Source organism: Pimephales promelas, chromosome 17 (genome assembly GCF_988280905.1).
Source record: "Pimephales promelas chromosome 17, fPimPro1.hap1.1, whole genome shotgun sequence".
Classification (NCBI taxonomy): Eukaryota; Metazoa; Chordata; class Actinopteri; order Cypriniformes; family Leuciscidae; genus Pimephales; species Pimephales promelas.
This window is the reverse complement of record NC_142785.1, coordinates 30,189,429-30,213,265: the sequence shown is the minus strand read 5'-3', so window position 1 is coordinate 30,213,265 and position 23,837 is coordinate 30,189,429. Positions and strand designations below refer to the sequence as shown.

At 35.5% G+C, this 23,837-nt stretch overlaps 1 protein-coding gene across 10 annotated transcripts in view; it reads left to right on the top strand.

The window, feature by feature from the left end:
* jakmip3 (Janus kinase and microtubule interacting protein 3) overlaps positions 1-23,837 on the top strand; it is a 37,666-nt gene that overhangs the window by 10,928 nt on the left and 2,901 nt on the right. For 2 of the 10 annotated variants that reach the window (XM_039665314.2, XM_039665328.2), the window contains 17 exons: positions 2,198-2,440; positions 3,117-3,359; positions 9,867-10,067; positions 13,104-13,223; positions 13,997-14,164; positions 15,176-15,307; positions 15,468-15,503; positions 15,822-15,887; positions 16,556-16,672; positions 16,743-16,871; positions 18,040-18,123; positions 18,919-18,981; positions 20,154-20,252; positions 20,476-20,574; positions 21,926-21,985; positions 22,099-22,164; positions 22,251-22,319. In XM_039665314.2, coding sequence (XP_039521248.2) covers positions 2,198-2,440; positions 3,117-3,359; positions 9,867-10,067; positions 13,104-13,223; positions 13,997-14,164; positions 15,176-15,307; positions 15,468-15,503; positions 15,822-15,887; positions 16,556-16,672; positions 16,743-16,871; positions 18,040-18,123; positions 18,919-18,981; positions 20,154-20,252; positions 20,476-20,574; positions 21,926-21,985; positions 22,099-22,164; positions 22,251-22,319 — 1,995 coding nt within the window. The remainder of the gene's footprint in view (positions 1-2,197; positions 2,441-3,116; positions 3,360-9,866; positions 10,068-13,103; positions 13,224-13,996; positions 14,165-15,175; positions 15,308-15,467; positions 15,504-15,821; positions 15,888-16,555; positions 16,673-16,742; positions 16,872-18,039; positions 18,124-18,918; positions 18,982-20,153; positions 20,253-20,475; positions 20,575-21,925; positions 21,986-22,098; positions 22,165-22,250; positions 22,320-23,837) is intronic. The other 8 variants (XM_089122356.1, XM_089122351.1, XM_039665331.2 and 5 more) reach the window with 8 other exon arrangements.

The window sequence follows — 23,837 nt, the reverse complement described above, 5'->3', positions numbered from 1 at the left end:
TGTGGATCCCTTTTTATTAAGAGTGCAATATCTGTGCGCTTTATACTATAACATTACTTTATTGAAAGGACTGTTCTGGGTTCAGTAATAGTTTTGTTATATTAATTCAATTTTTTGTTATTAAACATAATTTTGTTTAATATATATATATATATATATATATGGTATAAATATATTCATTTTAGTTTAGTTCATTTACTCACGGCAATTTGTGCGAATTTTCTAAGGTGGCTAATTCGTTACAATTTGTACGACCTCACTCGTGCGAATTAGTTTTATTTTTGCTTAATCGTATGAGTTGCCCAACTCGTACGAATGACATACCACCTGCCCCTAAACCTACCCATCACGTGAGTTTAGACAAATCAACAAAAGACACCATTGGAAAAAAATAACTAAAAGCATTTAAACACACACTTTGTCAGTCAGAATATATATTTAGAAAATATAATTTTCTGTGGTAATCAACACAAAATACTGTCAATAGACACTGAACTGATATTGACCCCCGGATATTATGTAAGGTTACGGATGGCTGGTTCTTGAGCAGAGGCTAATGGGATATAAGCACTGCTGACTCTTGCTGGACTCTAAACCTCTCCACAGGTTCTCTTACGCTGCATTAAAAAACTCCCTGTAGGCCCAAAATTACTTCTCCTCTGCTGTTTTATTACTCTATACAAACAGGCGAAGTTGTCCAGTGACCGTCTGACCCAGTTTTGGTCTAGACTGGTGTGGTGTCAGCCATATTATAAGATACTGTTTCCATCTGACAGCCAAATATCAGAGTTACTTAGATCTATAAAAGGCAGCAGGCCTACAGGGTGCAGAACAGAGACTTTTACTCTTCCATCAATGTTAAAGACGTTCCTAACCTACTTTTATTCAGTGGTGTTTGCCAAGTCAAGCATCTCTACTGTTGCTTATTGGTTTAGGGAAGTATTCACGTCGTACCACACAAGTTGTGCTAAAGACATGAATAATACCCCAAATCATGTGTCTTGTGGAGTAAAGGTGATCAAAATGGTCAGATTTACTATTATAGTCGTGTAGAACGATAAAAAGAGCAAATTAATTGTTATTATGAAACTTGGATATGCCTAATAATCCCTTTCTTCTGTAAATATTAGGGCTGTCAAACGATTAATCGCGATTAATCGCATCCAAAATAAAAGTTTGTGTTTACATAATATATGTGGGTGCACTGTGTATAATTATTTTGCATATATAAATACACACACATGCATGTAAGAAAATATTTTTGTATTTATATATAAAATATTTATTTATTTTATAATTAAATTATGTATAAATCTATACATGAAAATATACAAACATATATATATATATAAATAATTATACACAGTGCACCCACATATATTATGTAAACACAAACTTTTATTTTGGATGTGATTAATCGTTTGACAGCCCTAGTAAATATCTAGTCAACTATCTTTTTTGGTTGCTAACTGAAATCCTTTACTTTTTTTGCATTTTCGAATTAATTGTATGAACATAAGTCAAATCGGCTACATAAAGACATGCTCGTCACAGTTGTTTTGCAGCAGATATGTATTGAATTGTGTGATGTAGGATCAATTCTTTCCATAATAGCTTCTTGTTACTCCATATGTGTTTCATAAAAGGGTTTATTCTGGTTACATTTGGGGTGTTTTTAGTTTCCTCCTCCAGTGTTGTCTTTTATGTTTTGTGGCTGAATTTTAAGATGGTATCTGTTTGTTATGTTACCAGTGTTGTTGTGCCCGTGGCAGCATGTGTCAGATTGTGTCAGAACAGAGAGGACGTGTCCTGATGTGACCCTGTTGTGGGGTCGTGTCCTGACACACTAACTCTCTTATTTTTAGGGCACGCTCAATATTGTGCACTGAATCATGGAACATTGCCCACAGCTGTGCAGCGTTGCTTTGCATAAACAACCTTAATATTCATTATACGTTACACTACACTTAATTAATGAAAACATCCCTTCAGCTTTAAATAGCATTAATTATTTACTAATCTATCTCATTTATTTATTTATTTATTTGTGTATGCATATATTTTTTCTTAAAATTTTTTGTATTTTACATATTTTTATGCACATATATGATGCCACCATCCGATTTATTGCCCATTAAATACTTGCTTTGTTTGATCCCTTCAGTTTGTTAAATCCGAGGTAACATCTCTTTCTCAGGTCAGTAAGCTGGAAAGGGAGAAGTCTCAGGAGGTCCGTCATGAGCAGCACAAAACCACGGTGGTTGTGACCGAGTTAAAAGCCAAACTTCACGAAGAGAAACTTCGGGATCTGCACGCCGTTCGGGAAACGCTCCTACGTCAGCACGAGTCTGAACTGGTACGGGTCATTAAGATCAAAGACGGAGAGATTCAGAGGCTCCAGGCGCTCGTCGGTGCACTCCGAGATGGATCCACCGAAAAGGTACAGTGCATTTTGCATATTCATTTGGTTGCAGTGTCAAATTTATACTAAATGATCACAATACTATAAAAATATATGCTAGAGCAGTGGTTCCAAACCTTTTTTTGTCTGAGTTTTTTTTTTTGAACTTTTGTTTTTTTTAACAAACGGTATGTTTATGCTCAAATAATAGCATATAATATTGAAAATACAGCAGGGAATATCAAAGATAACATTAATGAACATAAACAACTTAAAGAGCTCTGACTTGTACCACCTGACTGCTGCAGATTCATTTCGGCGTTGATAGTCTTGCCATTGAAATGCAGAAATTCAAGTCACGAACATCCCCGAGTGTAGCGTCAGGGGTTTTATATATCTTGCGAATTAAAGTAGTTATGATGTTAACGGAGCATAAGCTGGTTGTTTTGGGTCATGAGGAACTGTAAAAGGTCCTCAGTGACTGTCTATAGCATGAAACGTATCTGACCGAATGCAATGATTGGACAAACATTTAATGGCCCTAAGCCTTCTGACGATATACATAAAAATACATTCACACCACTTATCATCAGGATGTGAAGAGACTTTCAACCAGCATCACAAAAAACCCTGCCTTCAAAGAACTGATAACAGAGTGTGAAAAAAAATAGTTAATATGGAATATAACTCCCATGCGGTTTCCCTGGCGCTGCAGGTGAAGTCTGCTCTGATGACGGAGGCCCGCGAGGAGACCAGGAGGAGTTTCGAAGTGGAGCGCATGCGAATGCAGCAGGAGATCTCTGAGCTGAAGGGGGTGAAAAGGCAAATGGAGGAGGCATTAAGCATGGCCGTGCAAGCCGACAAAATCAAAGCCGCCGAGATCCGCAGCGTCTACCATCTCCACCAGGAGGAAATCAACCGCATCAACAGAGAGTGTGAAAGAGAGATCCGCAGGCTGGTGCGTAAAACTGATTCAATGCACTAGTAATCAATGTGTTAATCTGTCAGTAAATGTCTGAAAACATACCTTTGAGTGAATACTACCTCTTAAAGTTCCTGTGGATTTAAAGCTCTGAGCGTTCAGGTTGAGCAGAACACTTTCTCCACGGGGACTGTCCATGCAATTTATGTGCTGAAAGAATATATTTTGTTAACTGGCAGGGGTTTACATGGGAAAAGCGCATATGTGTTTCCATGGGAACTTTTCTGTGTGTTAGGAACTGGAATCAATCTTATTATTTAGTCATTTCATTTAAAGCAAGAAATTTGCCAGGAATTATGCATTTGTTTATTTAGCAATAATTCACATATTGATTACTATGTATTCTTGTTTTTTTGCCACGGAATAAAAGTTTAAAAGAAAATTTGCAACCTTTTTCTCACAATTCAGACTTTTTTTCCTAACAATTGCGATTTATAAAGGCAGAATTGCGTGATATGTAAGATATGTATGATAATTGCAAAAAAAAAAAAAAAAAAATTTCCGAATTGCAAGTTGTAAAGTCAGAATGGGCTATATGCACGCATTAGTTCCGCATTTGATGCAAGGATGCTCGTCTGTTTCCGGTTGTGGAGATTAAAGCAGAGGAAAACCGGGGAAAACCGTATATGGCAGAGTCTTCAAAATTTACTGTCCTCTCGTCTTTGAAATGAAACTTTAATACGTTTAGATGTAATTTTATATATAGTTATGTTTATTTAATATAATTTTTAAAAGAAGCATAAACACAACGAGGGGTGTCTGTTTAGTCTGTTTTTATGACTAACGTACGTTTCTTTATTATAGCCATAGAGTATAAAATTCAATATAAATTCTCGGTATTGTATTGGATTCTACGATCGGTGGAAGTAATCGAGCATCCTTATATCTTCACCGGAAATACCACCGTGCATAGAGCCCATTGCTTGATATAAACTTTTCTCGTACTTTCTGATCAAGTTTACATCTTGCAATTGGAGAATAAAGTCAGAATTGTGAGATGAAAAAGTCACAATTATCTTTTTTATTTTTATTCTGTGGCAGAAACAAGCTTCCACAGATTACAACACACTTCTGTGAGAATTAAAATTTGGTAAAATACCGTACAGTTCCATTTAAATTCTTTGCTAAGCCCCGCCCCCTTTGGTCACTGTTGCTCACATAGACAAGCTTTACAAACCGTTACATAGCCTAACTGGAGAGTTAAAATGCAAAGCATGATTTTAAGTGAAATGTGCTCATAAAATTGTTTGGATGTGGGGTGGAATGAATACTGACATTGACACATTTTATCTAAAATGAATTGTTGTCTTATGAAGTCATTTAATTTTATAACAGCAAACTCTGCGAATCAGTTTGCAACAGTTGCTAATGTAGTATCTGTCAGTAATGTTTTAAAAGGCGGGACTTAGTGAAGGTTTCGCTCCAGATCCTCTACTAAAGCTTCAAGGTTCTATATCAGTAGGTTCACATTTTATTTTTAGCCAAATGTGTGTGTGTGTATCTCAAAACGGCAGTGTGTGTCTGTGATGCTGCTTTCTTCCCTTCTCTCTCGTTCTGGGCTTTTTGCCATCCGTTTTTTCCTGGAGTATGAGAATATCACTGCAGTCCTGCTGGCATCGATCGCTCTCGTGTGGCTGAGCGTTCGGCAATATATTGCTTTAGGACTTAAAACAGGCTGGAGTGAGGTCTCTCAATGTTCATGAGTGATGAAAAAGATACAGGAAGCTTCACTCTCTTGTGAAAAGCATTTATTTTTAGCACTATGCATTGTCACAGTAGATCTGCATGGCAGTTATTCATGTGAGAGCAACAAAGCATTAAGTAATTTATTCACTTATTTCTACATCAAGTGTTACATAATGTGAAGCTTTTTTTGTTATGAATATTACATACAGTATACATACACAGTATTTAGTATATAGTTTTGGTGATAATGCTCACCCCATGAACATTCATGTCTGCCTGTCCGTTATCTTAATCCATTATGTAACTCATTGCTCAATTAACTCGTATTGAATAAGCGTAACTGATGTGTATCTGGTGGGTTGTGAATGCAGGAGGTCTGAATGCGATTAGGGGCCTGTGTCGTTGTTATGTGTTGACTGATATTGATCTTTGGATTATTTATTTTATCAGAAGGCCGGCTGGGAATGTAATAGCGTTTAGCAAGCAGGGTGGCAGGGCATGCCAAGGTGAACCATGTGTGTGTGTGTGTGTGTGTTCGCATGTTTGCTGATACAATCCACGACTCTCCTTTGTGGGACAGGTCACTAAAACAAAGCCAGCCTATCATTAGTGATTCTTGCTGAGACAAGCACTGTTTGTTTTACAGACCCCGCAATCCACCTAGCAACTGCCCAGAGTGCCCTAGCAACCTCACAACAACAAATATGTGTAGATAAAGGGATGAAAAAGAGAACCTGATGTCAGAAAGTTGGAAAAATGAGCCAGGAGTCAGTCGATTTTTAAATAATGAAATGGTTGTAAGATGAATCACACAATATATTTTGAATCACACAATAACACCAGTTGATAGGATGCCAAACCAGTTAAAACCGCTGTAGAAATGAGCTGATGAGAGGGAGAGACACTGTGCCACTTGTGATTTTAAGTGAAAGAGACATTTGGATCCCGGTTAAATTAAATAAAGGGATTTATTGTGGTCTGGGAAACATCAATCAAGACATTTTTCTCATATTACACAAACGTGGAAGGCCTTGTAAGTGCATTTATATGCATTGTTCGTACACAGTCTGAGTCTAAGACAAGTGGTGTGAGAAGTGAAGAACACCGTGAATACTGAAATTGTTGGGAGGCCAACGGATGTAATTCACAGGGGAGTGTTGGACATGGAGTAGTTTTAAGTTTATGTATGTATGCATGTTTCTATGCTATGCATGCATTTATGTATGCAAGAATACAGTATATGCATGCATAATGTATGTATGTTATTTTATTTGTCTTATTATATATTCTATACCCTATCTCTTGACTTTTGACAGTAAGTAGCTACTAGTAACCCCTCATAGCAACATGATAAAACATTCTGAACACATTTGCAGCCACATTGCAATACGGTCAACTACACACAAAACTTTAGCATCATGGCAGTGAATTTTGCATAAGCAAACATCACTCACACTCATAAATTGATTTTAAAAAGGTAAAAATTGTCTTGTCATTGAATATCTATAAAATGTTGTAATCAGTTCCAGTCGCAGTAGTTCTCTATTCTTATTTTATACAAGGGTGCATGTTGTTTATGAATTTGATTTGTGAAAATGCGTCTCTTGTGTGATCAGATGGATTGGAAACCATAATTCATATTAAGTTGTAATATTAAGTAGAAAATGGCAGATATCAGATTTAATAAGTGATATCAATAATTGTTTACTGCCAACTGATGTAGAAACTTGGGAATAAGGTGCTCTTTATAGTTCAAATATGTTAAACCTCTGCATGCAGACAGACTGTGAGTTCATTAAGTGTGTACGGGTCTGGATAAATAATGTTGAATCCGTGGATAAGGGGTGTAACAGGATTAGTTTCAGAGGAGACGACGCTGTCTGATCCATGAAAGCAAGACTCGGTCTTCTGAGGTGTAGAGATGTCAGTTAAACAAGCTCAGACGCTCACGAGGGAAGGTGGATTACATATAGCCGTGCCTCGGATATTTCAGGGAGTTTGGCTCAGTCTGGTGTATTGTTTGTGGAAAGGCTTCATTTTATTATATATTGCTAGAAATTGTGAGCTACTTCAGGTTTTTAGGTTTATAAGACACAACACAAATTAATAGCAGTTAATTGTGATTTGTTAAGTATGATCTGATCATTAAAAACATATATAAAGGTGTATTCATTAGCGAATTATAATTCATGAATTAATAAAAATAATTATAATGCACTAGAACACCAGTATTTGCATAGCAATGGCCTTTTAGTTTTACCTCCTCATAGCAACAAATATGGATAAAAAAGGGAATAAAAAAAGGGAATACCTGATGTTAGAAAGTTTGAATAATGAGCCGGGATTAAAAGAATGGAATAGCGGAATGATGCATCACACAAGGCATTTCCTGATTGGTTAGCTACAGTGATGACATCAGCACCAGTATGCCAAACCAGCAGCTATACACTCTCAGAAAAAGGTACAAAAGCTGTCACTGGGGCTGTACCTTTTCAAAAGGTAAACTTTTTCCATTTTAGGTGCTAATATGGACATTTAGGTGTTAATATGTACATTTTAGGTGCTATTATTTACCTTTTAGGTGCTAAAATGTACCATTAAGGTACCAATATGCACCCTTTAGGTACAAAACTGTACCTTTCGAAAAGGTACAGCCCCAGTGACAGCTTTTGGACCTTTTTTTCTGAGTGCAACTGTTTCCGGAAGAAAAATCTCCATTCATTTTCTCCATTGGGAAAATCTCCACTGTTGCACTCTATGCTGTCAATCAGAATCAGCTGACCAATGAGAATCAATTATTGCAATGCACGTAGAATAGTGAGCAGCGTGATGTGTAATATTTGTATGCATATCCATGCTGAGCAAAAAGTTGGTTGGCTTGACATTCAAAGCACGCTCCTGCAAGAACGCTGTTTAAATAAAGGAAATTGAAAAATTAGGACATTTCCACGGAGCAGCAGGGCTCACGGTGTTCACCTCTGGGTTAATCAGCGCTCCGGCATCCCTCGCGGGCATGAGTCCTGCGGTCTGGCCTGGAGCCCGGATACTAAATGTCCATGGCTGATAGTGATATTCGACCATTAAATTAATTTATCATGCACATGAATTACCAATGAATCAGTGAGGCGTGTGTAATGGCATACATCATAATCAATGTATTCATGAAGCTTAGCTTAAAATTTAGAATGCTAATGTGTCTTATAACGTGTATTTATGCTGAATAAGTGACTTCCTCTAGCTGCAGGGATGACGTAATATATCCCACCGCACCATTATATAATGCATATAAACAGACACACACTGAGATTTCCTACGAGATGCGCTGATCACTGGCAACGTCTACGCTGGGCGTGCCTGACAAACAGACAGTCATTCTCGCACCAAGAAGATAGAAAGGGAGATATAAAAAAATAGAGATATACTTTCATTCACTAATAATTTCTCCTCTTCAGTAGGTTGAAGAATAGCACACACAGTGTTTCTACAGAGATTTGTATAGGAATGTAAAGGCTAGACCGGAGCTAGTTGTCACACGGAGAAGTTGTCACCAATGTAAAAAATATATATTTTTGCTGTTGCTTCATCATTGCTTTACTGACTGCATTTAGCTGAAAATATGCTAAAAAGAATGTCTTAAAAATGGTTAAGAAGCTTCTTCTGCTCACCAAGGCTGCATTTATTTTTATAAAATATACAGTAAAATTGTGAAATATTTTTACAATTTAAAATAACTTTTCTATTTTAACATATTGTAAAATTTCATTTATTCCTGTCATGGCAAAGCTGAATTTTCAGGAGCTTAAGTTGTCTTCAGTCACATGATCCTTCTGTGAATATTCAATGCTGTAGATCTTTTATTAACCAAGAATTTTACACTTGTTTCTGTACAGAAGTTGACTTTCAAAAATAAACCTGAGAGATATTTACTGGTAAAAAATTCACACTTTGTACTATTTAACTGTGAAAGATAATCAGCTAATTTACATGTCCATGCAGTTTTTTTTTTATAAACGGTACATCTGGGATGTATAAATCTTATGCAGTGTTTGATTTGGTGCATAATTAGAGAGGTGTAATGATTATTTTGAGCTGATGAGGTCTAAGGTTTTTTTATGGATTTTGAGAAATAAGATGGATGGATGGATGGATACTGTATATGGATGGATATATGGATGAATGGATATATGGATGGATGGATGGATGGATGGATAGATATTTGGATGGATGGATATATGGATGAATGGATATATGGATGGATGGATGGATGGATGGATAGATATTTGGATGGATGGATATATGGATGAATATAGATAGATAGATAGATAGATAGATAGATAGATAGATAGATAGATAGATAGATAGATAGATAGATAGATAGATAGATAGATAGATAGATAGATAGATAGATAGATAGATAGATAGATAGATAGATAGATAGATAGAGTCATTGATTAGCTGTAAGTCAGTTCAGGGTTGAGTTAGTTCAGTTCGATAACAGTGTAAAGTTTATCATGGAACGAGTTCTATTCCGCTATGAAGTAAACAGTGATGATGTCATCCAGTGCAGTTCAGTTCTCATCCAATGGTGTCAGTGAAATCAATAAAATCTCTGAACATTCAGAGGCGTGCCTCATCACTGTACGGGTTTCCATGACGAATGCTGTGCGTGTGTGTTCCGTTCCCTGTCCTGCTGACTGACGCTCATGTTTTAATGTGCACTCACACACACCCGTGTCCAGTTTCAGGCCGGACGTGTGAGCGTGTGCATATGTGACTGTGCTGTGTTCTGTCCTGTAGATGGATGAGATTAAACTAAAGGAGCGCGCTGTCTGTGGGCTGGAGAGAGAGCTCAACGCTCAGGCGGGCCACACGTGGAAACTACAGCAGCAGAAACAGGCTGTAGACTCTCAGCTGGCCCTGCTGCGAGACTCCAGCCCCAGACGAGAGGGCCCTTTCTCACCCGCTGCAGGAGACACAGCAGAGAGCACGGCTAACCCTGTAAGCACATCTCCATTACTAAACCAACCCACTCACATTCATATTCTCCATAGAGAAACTGATCGGAAGAGAGATAACGTGCATTTCTTTTTTTAACATCAACATAACATTATTATTTATTTATTTATTTATTTATTTTTTAATTTTTATTAAGGAAGCAATATAAAAAATGAGTACAAGTAAACAAACATAACAGTAAGAGAAGAAAAAAACAAACAAATGAACATACAAACAAACAAACAAACAGGATAATAATACAAGAGGAGACAAGTGAGCCAACCTAAACAAATATACAAACAAAATCGACAGATGGCAATACGGATGCATCTATATCTCTCTTACCTACACATATAGACCCATACACGTGCATACATACATATATACATACATATACATTATATATATATATATATATATATATATATATATATGAAGAGTTCAGATGCAAAAGCCTCTAAATGCCATTTGAAATTTTCTTCTTTAATGATAATTTTTATCCAACTTATATATTTAAGTTCAGTAATTTCACTTAAATGGCAATGATAATTACCTATTAATTGTTATTTAAGTGAAATTACTGAACATAAATATACAAGTTTGATAAAACTCATCATTAAAGAAGAAAATTTCAAATGGCATTTAGAGGTTTTTGCATCTGAACTCTTCATATACATACTTGCATACACATACACAAATATATACATACATACCTACATATACACACACATACCCTCATACCCACACACATGCATATAAAAAATAATAATAAAATAATAACAACAAAACATTATTATTACATTAATCGCATCAAAATAAAAGTTTGTGTTTGCATAATATATGTGTATATAACTCTCCTGTTCGAACTCGTTTATCAAAATGAACGAATCTTTTTTCGTGTCATTTGGTTCATTCAACGAACGAAATGAGCTAATTGACTCGGAAAAAGATTTGTTCTTTTTGATGAACGAGTTCGAACAGGAGAGTCACACAGACAGAACAGAGCAAGGCGAGCATTTGAGCTTATAAGACTTAAACTTAGTTATTTATTTATTAAATGAGCGATCGTTTCGCATGATAAGACCCTTATTCATCGTCTGGAATCGTTTAAAGCCCTTTAAACAGTTTGCAGTTTGCACTGAAACTGTCTTTTGGACCTTGAACCGTTTGGTTACCAGTAAAGTGAATAATTCATTTCTTTTCGACTGAAGAAAGAATGACATGGTTTAAAAGTGAACTACTCCTTTAAGTCTTGATTTAATTTAATATTACCGGTATCCATAATTTTTTTTTTTTAAAAAACGTTAACAAAAGCATGTGTCTTGAATCTGGCTTTGTGCTTATTAGGTTTGAGGTTTACCTTCTTTCCTTGCACACATGATCTAAAAAATATTTACAACAACTTTAGTTGGAGTGTCTCCCGCTGCGACTTGAATAAGGGCCAATTTAGTTTTCCATTGATTTTTATACTTTCTCTGCAATCTAACAAAGGAACTAACACTTTTTATAGTGCATTTAAATTAATTTGCAGATGTTATATCCAAAGTGATTTGCTTTATCCAATGCTTTTTTATCTTTTTATCAATATATATATATATATATATATATATATATATTTGGTATTATTCTTGATTTCACAATCTTTCAGCGGTGTGGTGTGTCATGATGTTAACTTTAAAGCATCTCTGTGCCATTTCTCTGACACCAACAAACTGGTGTATCAAAAATGATGACTCTTTTCCAACAAGTTTAAACTCTTCCTGGGTTGTCCATTGTTCAGTCAAATATATAATCATGCACATCTTACAATAGATGTAGCTGTGAGAAGGGGATTTTCACTCTGTCAGCAGTGGATGGATGTGTGATCTTTCCCACATAGCCTATCACCTTCTCAGGGCTGGTAGGAAACTCATGGATGAACACAATCTGCGACGTCACACACTTTTGTATATTCACACCTGGTGTATTGCGTTTTTATCTTGTTTCCCAGCAGCAGAACATCCGTCTCTCTGGCTGTCGGTTTGATATTTTCTCTGCAGGAGAAAAGATGGATTTGATGGGTGACCTTTCAGGTCTTTGTCAAACGTGGTCCAGTGTTCTCTGGCTCAGTTTCCTCCTCCTTCTGTTTCTACAGTTACCGACGTAATGGGATATTTTCTTACTACAGCACCAAACAGAATTGACAAAAATATGGATTATATAGTTAAAAAATGTGCTAAGGGGTATATGAATGTAACAAATAGTGTAATTGTATAAGTGTCACATAAAAATGTCATTCAAAACACATGTTGAACGATTTAAGTTTTTCAATTGGAGTTGCAGTTCTCTTTAACTTGCGTATTTCACTTACTCGCGTGCGTTCTGTATTACGTGTGTTAAAGTCTCTGACAGACATGTTGAACCCGCTCGGGCCTCATCAACGATGACGTAGAAAACATCCGGTTGTGTGTGTTTTCCTCCGTGTGCTCGCTGGACATCTGCTACTCTTAAATACTTCCCTACATTGTGCATGTTATTTTTGATAGACATTGATGTCTTGATTTAAAAACATATGGATATAATGATGTATTTCTTAGCCGGCAAGTATTCAGTGAAGTGATTGTGTCATGTCGATAATTTATCAAAGTTAATAACAAAGTGTTTTTGACTGACTTGATAACGTGAACAATATTTGATTTTTGGGTGTTCGAAATCCTTTTTGCGCAGTTCATTATACTTATTTTATGGAATGAAGTTTATTCTGTGGTGTAATTAAATGACATGTTACTCATAGACTGACATGATTTGTAAAATGTTACATTCAGGTAGATGACAAATTTGGTGACTTGAAAATCAAGTTGTTGTTTTTTTTTTTTAAGTTGTAAAGGAGTTTTGATGCACAAAGTAGTTTTTGTTGTCTCTTATAACAAAAAAAGGTTAATATTCTTCACCATTATTACAAATAAGCAGATTTTGACTCGTATACAGACAGATAGAAAGTATTTCAACATTGAAAAACATTGTTTTTTTCCAGTTACCTGCAGTTGGTTTGTTTTCCAGATACAGCACTTGGATGAGAAGGATGCTCGGCGTTTCCAACTGAAAATTGCAGAACTGAGTGCTATCATCCGCAAACTAGAGGACCGTAACGCACTGCTGTCAGAGGAACGCAATGAACTGGTGAGTCTGTGCTTGTGTGTTAATGTGTTAAAAAAAAAAAAAAAAAATATATATATATATATATATATATATATATATATACATATATATGTTTCCAGACTATGTCCAGAAAATAAATCAGCCTTCCTAAAAAATAATTATAATTCTAACATAGACCTTAAAAAGCTGCATTGTGCAGAAGTGAAGTGTGTCTGTGCATACAGTAGATGTGTATGTCTTCTGTATGATGTTTACTATGCAGCATTAAAGATGGTCTTTGCCTTTCTAAGTGTTATGTGATGGTGTAAATGTTCTCAGTAATGGTGGTAAGTATCTGAGGCGTGATGGATGACTTCAGTGTTTCCTCCTCTCAGCTCAGACAGGCTTAAAGATCGATACAGAGACAGTGATTTAAACATGGCAGCTGAAACCTTCAGGAAGGGTTGGGACTCAATTTACCACTCAGTTCAATTCTCAAACATGACATGATGTTCAAGTAGAACGCAATAGTCCAGTCGGCTTCTCTAGTAGTCTAGATTTCATGTCTTAAACTAATTTACCAACTTTAGACAGCCGAGTATACGTTTATACAGGTTGTATTTGCATTGTGATTTACTGCCAGTATAGGCTAATCATCATACCAAAAATTCACTTCAAAGTGAACTATCCCTTTAATTGTATTTTCTGAAATCAGTATCTGTGCATACAGAATCATGTCCAAATATTATAGGGTTAGTGCATGCTTTTGCCACCCCAACATTTTTGTAACCATCCGTTTATGTCTGTGCTCCCAGTTAAAGCGTCTCCGTGAAGCTGAGAGCCAGTATAAGCCGTTACTGGACAAGAACAAACGTCTCAGCCACAAAAATGAGGAACTGGCTCATGTATTGAGACGCATGGAGAACAAACTGCATTTCGTCACTCAGGAGAACATTGAAATGGTAATGAAGCAGAAAACAACTGTGAGCATACATTTATTTTTACAGAATTGATTAAATGTTTTTTATTATTATTATTATTATTATAGAAAATGTAAATATTACATGGTGAAAAATCAAATGGTGACCAATTGTAGCGCTTACAAATATTGATGTTGATAAAAAAAAAAGGGGGAAGAAAAAGATAATTGGTAATATACTCTACATTTAAAGTTTTTATTGTTTTTAAAAGAACGGTCTTATGCTCAAAAATAAGTAAAAACAGTTTTCTCCTTTTTAATATTTTTCACTATATAATTTATTCCTATAATTCAAAGCTGAATTTTCAGCATCAATACTTTGTCTTCAGTGTCACATGATCCTTCAATAATCATTCTAATATGCTGATTTGCTGATTAACATGCAGTTAATATTATCATCAATGCTGAAAATAATTTGAAATGCAAATTTTGTAACATTCTAAATCTTTACTGGGACTTTTGATTATAGTTTAATTCATCCTTGCTGAATTAAAGTACTAATTTCTAACTGACAGACTTCTCTGAAGTATTTAGTTTCTGCAAATGAACAAATCAAAATTATTCCTGCTGGAAATCTAGTTATCTTAGAAAGTATACACTTTCCCTGATGGTGATGGGAAGGCTGTGGTCAATTTATAAATCCCACAACTGCTCCACTGTCATTACACATAATCGGCTATTTCCAGCTTCGACTATAATTTTTTTTTTTTCATAGACAAAGAAACATTCATCTTGCCTATTCAACTGCATAACCCATAAATGTGTTGTTTTATCAGGTGAAGATCACACCAACTGCATAAAACATGTGCTGTGATTCCTGATGCCTCTTTAATATGGCCTTGTTTTCATGTAAACACATTTATCGGTCGAGCTGTTCAGCATCCAGCAAGCACACAACCTTATTATTACTCATGTGTAAATGATCTAATCATTATGACATGAGTAATTATCTGTCAGCGGTCTCTGTGCACACATCCGGTCTCTTGATGTGAGAAATGAGTTTTTATTTTTGCAGCGAGAGAAGGCTGGGACGATACGACGGCCCAGTTCTCTGAACGATCTGGATCTGAGTCAAGACGAGAGAGAGATTGAGTTTCTGAGACTACAAGTGCTGGAACAACAGAACATAATCGACGATCTGTCCAGGGTATCAGCATTTCTTCTCACAGGGACGTACTAACATGTGTTTTCAACACGAAAAGCCTCAATTAGATTAAGAATTAAAATGTTTAGGGTCTATTTTGAAAAATAAATATTACAAATGGTGTCTTATTGTTTTCTGATTGGCCTATTTTAATTTTTTCCAGGCGCTGGAAACCGCTGGATATGTGAAGAGTGTGATAGTGAGTCATTTTGCCTCTGGGATATATTCACACTGTGAAAAGCTAAAATATGTTTTGCTAATGAATATGTTACCTAACTAAACCTTGATTAAAATATCAGCAGTATTTTTTTTTTTTTTCAAAGTGTGAATGAAGTAGCAACTAAAATTACTTAAAATGTAGTATTTACAGATAAAATTAGAATTTTATGGATAAAACTGGAAGTGTAGTGAAACTGTTATTTAATGCACCTTTAAAGACACAGATACTATAGGCTATCTGATGTGAGTTAATGTGTTTTGTTCTTTCATTTAATCTTAATTGAATCTTGTTTCTCAGGAGAGAGACATGCTGCTGAGATACAGGAGACAGGACAGCCTGCGCAGGAAGAAGCCCTTTAGAAGGGTACGCATGCACGTCACTGTCCAACATGCTTGAAAAAAAAAAAAAAATATATATATATATATATATATATATATATATATATATATATATATATATATATATATATATGAAAATCAGGCAAAAAAAAAATTTAGGGGCTTTTATACTTTTATACTTTTCCATGAATAAAAATCAATTTCCAGTCATCAAAAATGTGTAATACATTATCCAATCTTATTCTTGTATACCATCATTATAAAGACTAAAGTTGCATCACACTTACTTTACATTAATTCTTGGTTATGCATGGTTTGTGTATAATATTTTCCCTCAAAATGATATTTTATTTTTTATTTGTTTACATTTGAGCAATTCTTGAAGTGATGCACTTTTAATTATGCATTCATTGTTACAAGAATAATTTATGCATATAATGTTTACATAACACATTACAATTTTATATTTTGTTGATTATCATTTAATTATGCATTGATTATAATAATATAGCCTAAATTATTTACTTTTTATGCAATGATGTCATCTTATTAATTTAGCAACGCTGCACTAATTACGGCTGGTGATGTTTGATTTGACTCTTTTAAATTATAATAATACGCAACATTACAGATGTGTATATTTAAACTTTGAGTCAAAAAGGTTTGTTAAACAGAAATCCTCTGTCTCTGTAGCCGGTGGTGGAGACGTTTTTTGGCTATGATGAGGAAGGCTCTATAGACTCGGACGGCTCCTCCATTTCCTACCACACGGACCGAACGCCCTGCACTCCAGACGATGACCTCGAAGAGGTGTGTGTGTGTTTGTGTGAGTGAGTCTGTAGGCTCTGGCTGTGAACGTGTCCTCTCCCTGTGTCTATAGGGAATGGTAAAGGAGGAGACGGAGCTGCGTTTCCGTCAGCTGACGATGGAGTATCAGGCTCTTCAGCGCGCTTACGCTCTCTTGCAGGAGCAGGTGGGAGGAACGTTTGATGCAGAGAAAGAGCTCAAGGTAAATCATTTCAAATATTTATATATTCATTCTCTTAACAACAACAGCAGCATCTCAGCTCTCAGCTGATGGCTGATTAGTTCATCATATGAATAGGATTTTTTGTTGGTGATACACCGTGTCTTAACCAAGCCTGATCTGATCAAGTGTCAAGCTTTAGAAGCTATTTTGACCATGGGTGATGGTAAGTCACCAGGTTTCTAGTTAAAAATATTTTGGAAACACTTTACTTGAAGGGGTGTGCATAAGACTAACATGACACCTTCATAATCATGACATGACATATGTCTTGAATATGAAGTAAGGTTTATGCATGTTTATGACAACTGTCATTAAGTGTATTTCGATCAGTAATGACATTTTGAATGCAAATATGACATTGTTTAAGATGTCTTTATGACACCTTGACATAAACCATACCATCATAACCTGTCAGTGTCTTTGTCATGACAACTTGACTTAAAATTAAGTTAAACTCACTTTGACATTGTCATGAGGCATTATAACTGTGTCATGAATATTTTTCGTGACCTCAACTACAGTGATACTAATTCAATTTGTCATTAAAAAGTTATAATGGCTTCATGACAGCCAATGTCAAAACCATTCACCTGACAGTTTAATGTAATGTTAACCAATAAAGCTAGGTGCTTTCTTAAGTTTGATCATTAATCTGGTATGTCATGTTTATGACGGGTTGTGTTGTCTAAGTAATGTCAAGTTGTCAAAGACACTGACAGGTTATGATGTATTGGTTTATGTCAAGGTGTCATAACAAAGACATCTTAAACAATGTCATATTTGCATTCAAAATTTCATAACTGAGTGAAAGACACTTCATGACAGTTGTCACAAACATGCATAAAACTTCCTTCATATTGATAACATAAAGGAATGTCATGTCATGATTATGAATGCTTCAAGTAAAGTGTTACCAATGTTTTCAACTAAATTAAATGCCTCTAAAAAAATTTGTCACATCATAAATTATTTTCAATCAGAAATATCCAAAAGTAAAATGGGTTGCTTTTTCTTCTTACAAATATGCAACAAACTATTTATGACAATGACCAATTCTATTCAAAGATGGAGATGATGCTCATCCTGAGCTACTGCAGATCGATTTTACCTTCCCATCAGTGTCTCTATTCTTTGTTATCTGTTTTAGACTCGAGAGCAGCTTCAGGCCGAAATGTTGCGGTACCAGACCAGAATAGCAGATCTGGAGTGTGTTCTGAGTCACCAGGGACAGGTAAAACACCAGCGCTGCCAACCAATCCATGTTAGAATTGTCATTTAAATGCAACATGTCATTTAGCACAGTTGTATTTGTACAGTTCCTCTCATAGACTGTAAAAAAAGATGGACGACACATCTCCACTTCCTTCCACTGTAGAAAAAGGAAGTCAAAATATCGCAGAAACGGTCTTTGCCGATGACATTGACATAAAAAATTATTTGAAGTGTGATTTGGCTTTGCATCCCATTAGATAACAGGTAGAGGGTGGGGTTTATGAACCAGCCACCAGGGGGCGATCATTTTTTTTGCCTTCACTTTTCAGGATGTGTGCAGCACACTTTGGTCCACACTTTTTTTCACATGTGCACACTTGTTTGGAGATGTTCCCGTTTGGTTGCGTGTGGAAACACACCAGTTACATCAAAGAATATAATACACAATCCTAAGGAAATGTGTTTCTATAATCAGACATGAAAAATATGATTTGCGGAGCCATTTCAACTCCATGCTTAATTTTTCTGAGGGCCATTTATAGTCTTAGTCAAAGTGTAACACACACACACACATGATGGCAACCTAAAATTATTCCCTAAACGTAGAGAATGTGAAAGCTGATTAGAAAGCAGTGCTGGTCGTACATCAGTGTGGGCTGTGAGCGTTACGCACGCGGCTGAAATTGCTCTCGGGTCAGAGATGCCACTGATGGAGAATAATTCTGGGAGAGAGTTTGAGAGGATTTTCCACGATACGATCTGCTAACATCAGTTTATTTAAATCATTTGCATTCAAATTATGTGCATTTTTCAGGATATGAAGTGGATTGAAGAGAAACAAGCTTTGTACCAACGCAACCAAGAGCTTGTAGAAAAGGTGGGAGCAGTTTTTTTTTGTCAGACCAATGGAAGATGAACATCACAAGCAGAGCATGTTTTCAATTGAAGTAAATCTCAGTCATTTGTTTAAAATGTTTCTATTAATAACACCGTTTAACCCTAAAACCGTATTCTGGACAAATGTGGGCAAAATTATTTTTAAAAAATACTTCCCTTGCTCTGAGCGGTACAAGACTTGGCTACTTTTCCTAAGTTTGCCTCTTGAACACACACATTTTTTTTTTTTTACTCAATTTTACAATGTTAAGTGGGTGAAAAAAAAAAAACTCAAAAATGGGCACCCATAGAAATGAATGGGAAAAACTGTAATTTAGAGCATTCTAAAATAAGCCAAAATAAGACGCCAGGTGACCGCAAAGTCACTTCATCTTTAGTTTTAGCTCTAAGAACTTATTGAAATGATATTTTAATGTAGTTAAAAAAATAAAACTACATAGTAATTCATTTACATAGAAATGATTTACATAGAAAATATGGTACTTTTTGAAGTAAATAAATTCAAAAATAGCCCCAAAATAAAAAAAAAACCCATAAATGGATAGACAAAACATTATCGAAGACAGTGATATAACATTTATAATAAATAAAAATTAGGATCACACCTGAGTCCTCTGTGCCCACTTTTGTCCACAATTACAGGATTAAGGGCTATAAAGTAAATACGGTTTTAGGGTTAAAAGGATAGTTCACCCAAATATGAAAATTCTGCATTTATAGCTGTGTTTATAAACTGCTTGCTGTATAAATGATGAATTAACTGTTTACTCATGCTTAACAGTTATTATAAAGTGTTGTCAACATATCAACATTGTCATATCCATTACCATACCAAACACTCCAAGAGTTGCCATGAGAGAAATATAGTTTTGGAATGACATGAGGTTGGACTATCCCTTTAAGTTTTTAAATTTTGACCTGTGTGACTTTAGAAAACTTGGTGTAAAGACAAAAAACTGCTGCTTTGTTCAGATTTCAAAGCCAAACTGCCACCAAATTATAGGAATGACCCCAAAATGAGCCTCTTTAGTAGTTCAACAGTGGCGTTAATTAATTTCCCGAAGCCGCTTACAGGCTCTGAATGCAGCTCATTTGTTATCCCCCAGTTATTCTGCTTTTTTTTTAAACCAATATTATGTTTTTGGTTTCCAGATTAAAAATATGGAGATGGAGGAGACCCGACTGAAAAATGAAATTCAGGATGCGAAAGACCAAAACGAACTCTTGGAGTTCAGAATTCTTGAGCTTGAGGTGAGTCTGACGGAAGACGGAAGATCTGTGTGATTTCAGACACACATTTAAGAGTCTGTATTACAAAAACTTCCTTTCCTTGACTGTTCTATTTCCAAATTAAACTTACCATGGTAATTAAACAGATGAGTAAGGATTCTGAGTTCATATATTTCTGCAGCCCCAGGAACAGAAGCACAGATTATGTGTAAGAATAACAGTGATGCTCCTTTTTATCCTCCAGGAAAGAGAGAGAAGATCTCCAGCCATAAACTTCCAAAGCATTCATTTTGCCGAGGGCATGAGTCCTCTACAGATCTACTGTGAGGCAGAAGGTGTTACTGTGAGTTACACTGAACAATATGCCTCGTGTCTCTATAGAGAGACCGGGGCTAGTGGTCACACAGGAGTAGAAGGTTTTAATAATGATCGATCAGGTTGGGGCAAGTTGTCACAATGGAGGAAGAAACACAAATTCAACGTTTTTTTTATTCGTTAATTAAAGTTTATGTTAGCAAAAATTATGATTCATTTTAAGGGGTGTGCATAAGACTGACATGACATTGTCATAAACATGACATAACACCTGTCATGAACATGAAGGAGTCTTTATAAATGTTTATGACTGTTGTCATTAAGTGTCATTCGGTAAATTATGACACTTTTAATGCAAAGTTGACATTGTTTAAAATGTCTTTGTTATGACAACTTGACATTAACCAAGACAGAAATGTGTTTGTTATGACAACTTGACATTAACCAAGAAATCATAACCTGTCACAAATATGTCATAACAGGTCTAATTATTAAACTTAAAGAAGTTATTTAGCTTTGCGTTAACATTACATTACCCTGTCATATGTGGTTGGTTTTGACTTTGGCCATCATGACTCCATTATAACTGTCATGTATATTTTACTTGTCCTCAAGTAAAGTAGAACACATTGTACTAGTTATAAAGATGTCATTAAGGGTTATTACACTGTCAAATGCTTTAACAACAGTGTCATTAATATTTCCCCTTACCTCAAGTAAAGTGGAACACGTTGGACTAGTTATAAAGATGTCAGGTTGACAGGTTATGATTTCTTGGTTAATGTCAAGTTGTCATAACAAAGACATTTTAAACAATGTCAACTTTGCATTAAACGTGTCATAATTTACCGAATGACACTTAATGACAACAGTCATAAACATTCATAAAGACTCCTTCATGTTCATGACAGGTGTTATGTCATGTTTATGACACTGTCATGTTAGTCTTATGCACACCCCTTCAAATAAAGTGTTACCTTACTTTTTAATAATTGGTGTACTCATTAAAACTTTAAAAAAAAAAAAATTGTTTTTTTTTCCAAGTAAATAGGTTCCCATTGCGACAACTTACCCAATATAGTTGTCGTACTGTTTTACTATCTGAAAATCTAGACACTGAAGAAACTATTCAAAGTGCCACAGATAACAACTTGACTAGATTTGAATTCTTTTAAGGTTATTGTTGATGTTCATAGCACATACGGCTGAGAAATCGTTTGTTTTCCACGCTAGTTTTCAGTTTAGTTTTTCAGGTGGAACTGATATCAGACCCAACACCTAACAGACTATCAGTGATCCACATCAGATCTAATCTGCTGGTGTCTGGTGGAGGATTCAAGGCATAATATGTCTCAACGAAACTCTTTCTCACACCACAGGACATTGTGATCACAGAGCTGATGAAGAAACTCGATATTCTGGGGGATAACGCCGTAAGTGTATGTTGATTTCATATGTAAATGTGCGTGTTTACACATGCCTGGGTGTGTCTGCTCCACATGCATTATGTCTGTCACTGATGTCTCGTCTTTTCATTGGATGGCACGCACAGAATCTGACCAATGAGGAGCAGGTGGTGGTTATTCATGCCAGAACGGTATTAACTTTAGCTGAGAAGGTATGATCCGTATTTCGTCTTTAAAATAATTTTATTTTATGTGAATTTTTCGTGTGTTTGTCTTTTAACGTCTCTGTTGTGTCCAGTGGTTAGAGCAAATCGAAGTCACCAAGTCAGGGTTACAGCAGAAAATGTTGGATATTGAAAGTGAAAAGGTAAATGCATTCAGATTCATTACACTCTTATTTCACCCCCAAAGTAAAAGAAAAACGATAACACTAGTTTAGGGTCCTGTTCTCACTATCAACTAGTTGCTTATTAGCATGCATATTACTAGGATTGCTGTTTATGAAAACTTATAAAACACATATTAATGCTTTACTCTGCATGACCTTATTCTACATCCCTTAACTTAACAATACTAACTATTAAAAAGCAGTATTTACCTGTAGAAGTTTATTGAGGCAAAAGTCATAGTTAATAGTATGAATTGGACCCTAATCTAAAGTGTAACTGAAAAAAATATTATTTAAAAAATAAATTATAATTTTTATAATTATGCACACACACAACATTCCAAACATTTTATTGTTGATTTTTTTATTGATGTTACTCATTAGATTTTCATTGCATTTAATTACTTTACAGTTTTTATTATTTATTTATTTTAGTATATACAGTATATTTATATAAAATAGTGTATATTAGGGGTGGAGCCGAATCCGAATACGGTATTCGGAAAGGTACAAATAATGTGTTTTTTACGAATACTTATTCCGAACAAATACTTAAAAAAATATTTGTAGTCGGGAACAAGAAATACTATATATCAAAAAGCTGCGTTCCTCACGAGACCGCAGTGCGCGAGTTAAGTGAGTGACGTTCAGGAAGAGGTGACTGACACAGGCTGCTCCACACAGCAACAGAGAGGGCTCGGCTGAGCGAAAAAAACACTTAACTGCATCACTATTTTTGTTTAATAGATGTTTGTACCTTAACTATGTTCCGGTGGCAGTTTATAACTTTCGGGAAGCGGAGTTTGATCGGGAATATATTATTGACGTCTGCAGACGGGTGCTCTCATGTTCGCTCTGTTTACGTAGCTCTGTTAGCTCGGTAAGCTCGGTAACGGTAATTATTTGTTTCATGGCTTGATTCAATTCCAATGTAGAATGCGGTCTGTTATTATAACAGGCCGCTGATTATAAGTATAACACACCGTTGCTATGAAAAACAGAGCGTTGCTATGGATTCTAAACGTAGAGACAGAACGGACTATTTTTCTTTTTTTAGCGAGAGCGATACAATCGTTTTTTAAATCAATAAACTCCTTTTTATATCCATATTTTGAGTCAAATTATTGATTTATTTGGTAGGTAACCATGTAATAAGCGGGGTAATGTAGAGCGAGGCGTAGTTATAGCGAAAACCCTTCAGGCTTCGCGTCGGGGTCATAATCAACCTCCTCACTATAAATTATCCATATAACTTATTCTGTCTGCACAGCGTCCTCCACCGTGGTGTTGGGGTTCATAATGTTCACAATTGTATTTTATTAGTTGTTGGTTTAACCATGGTTCATGAGGTAATGGCTGAATGTTATTTTCTTTTCAATGACTTTTCTTGTTGCATGTTCATTGCTGGATTTATTGAAAAAATCAACCAATATTGCATATCCATAATTATTATAATGGATATAATTAAAGAATCCATACACTATAAAGTATTTTTAA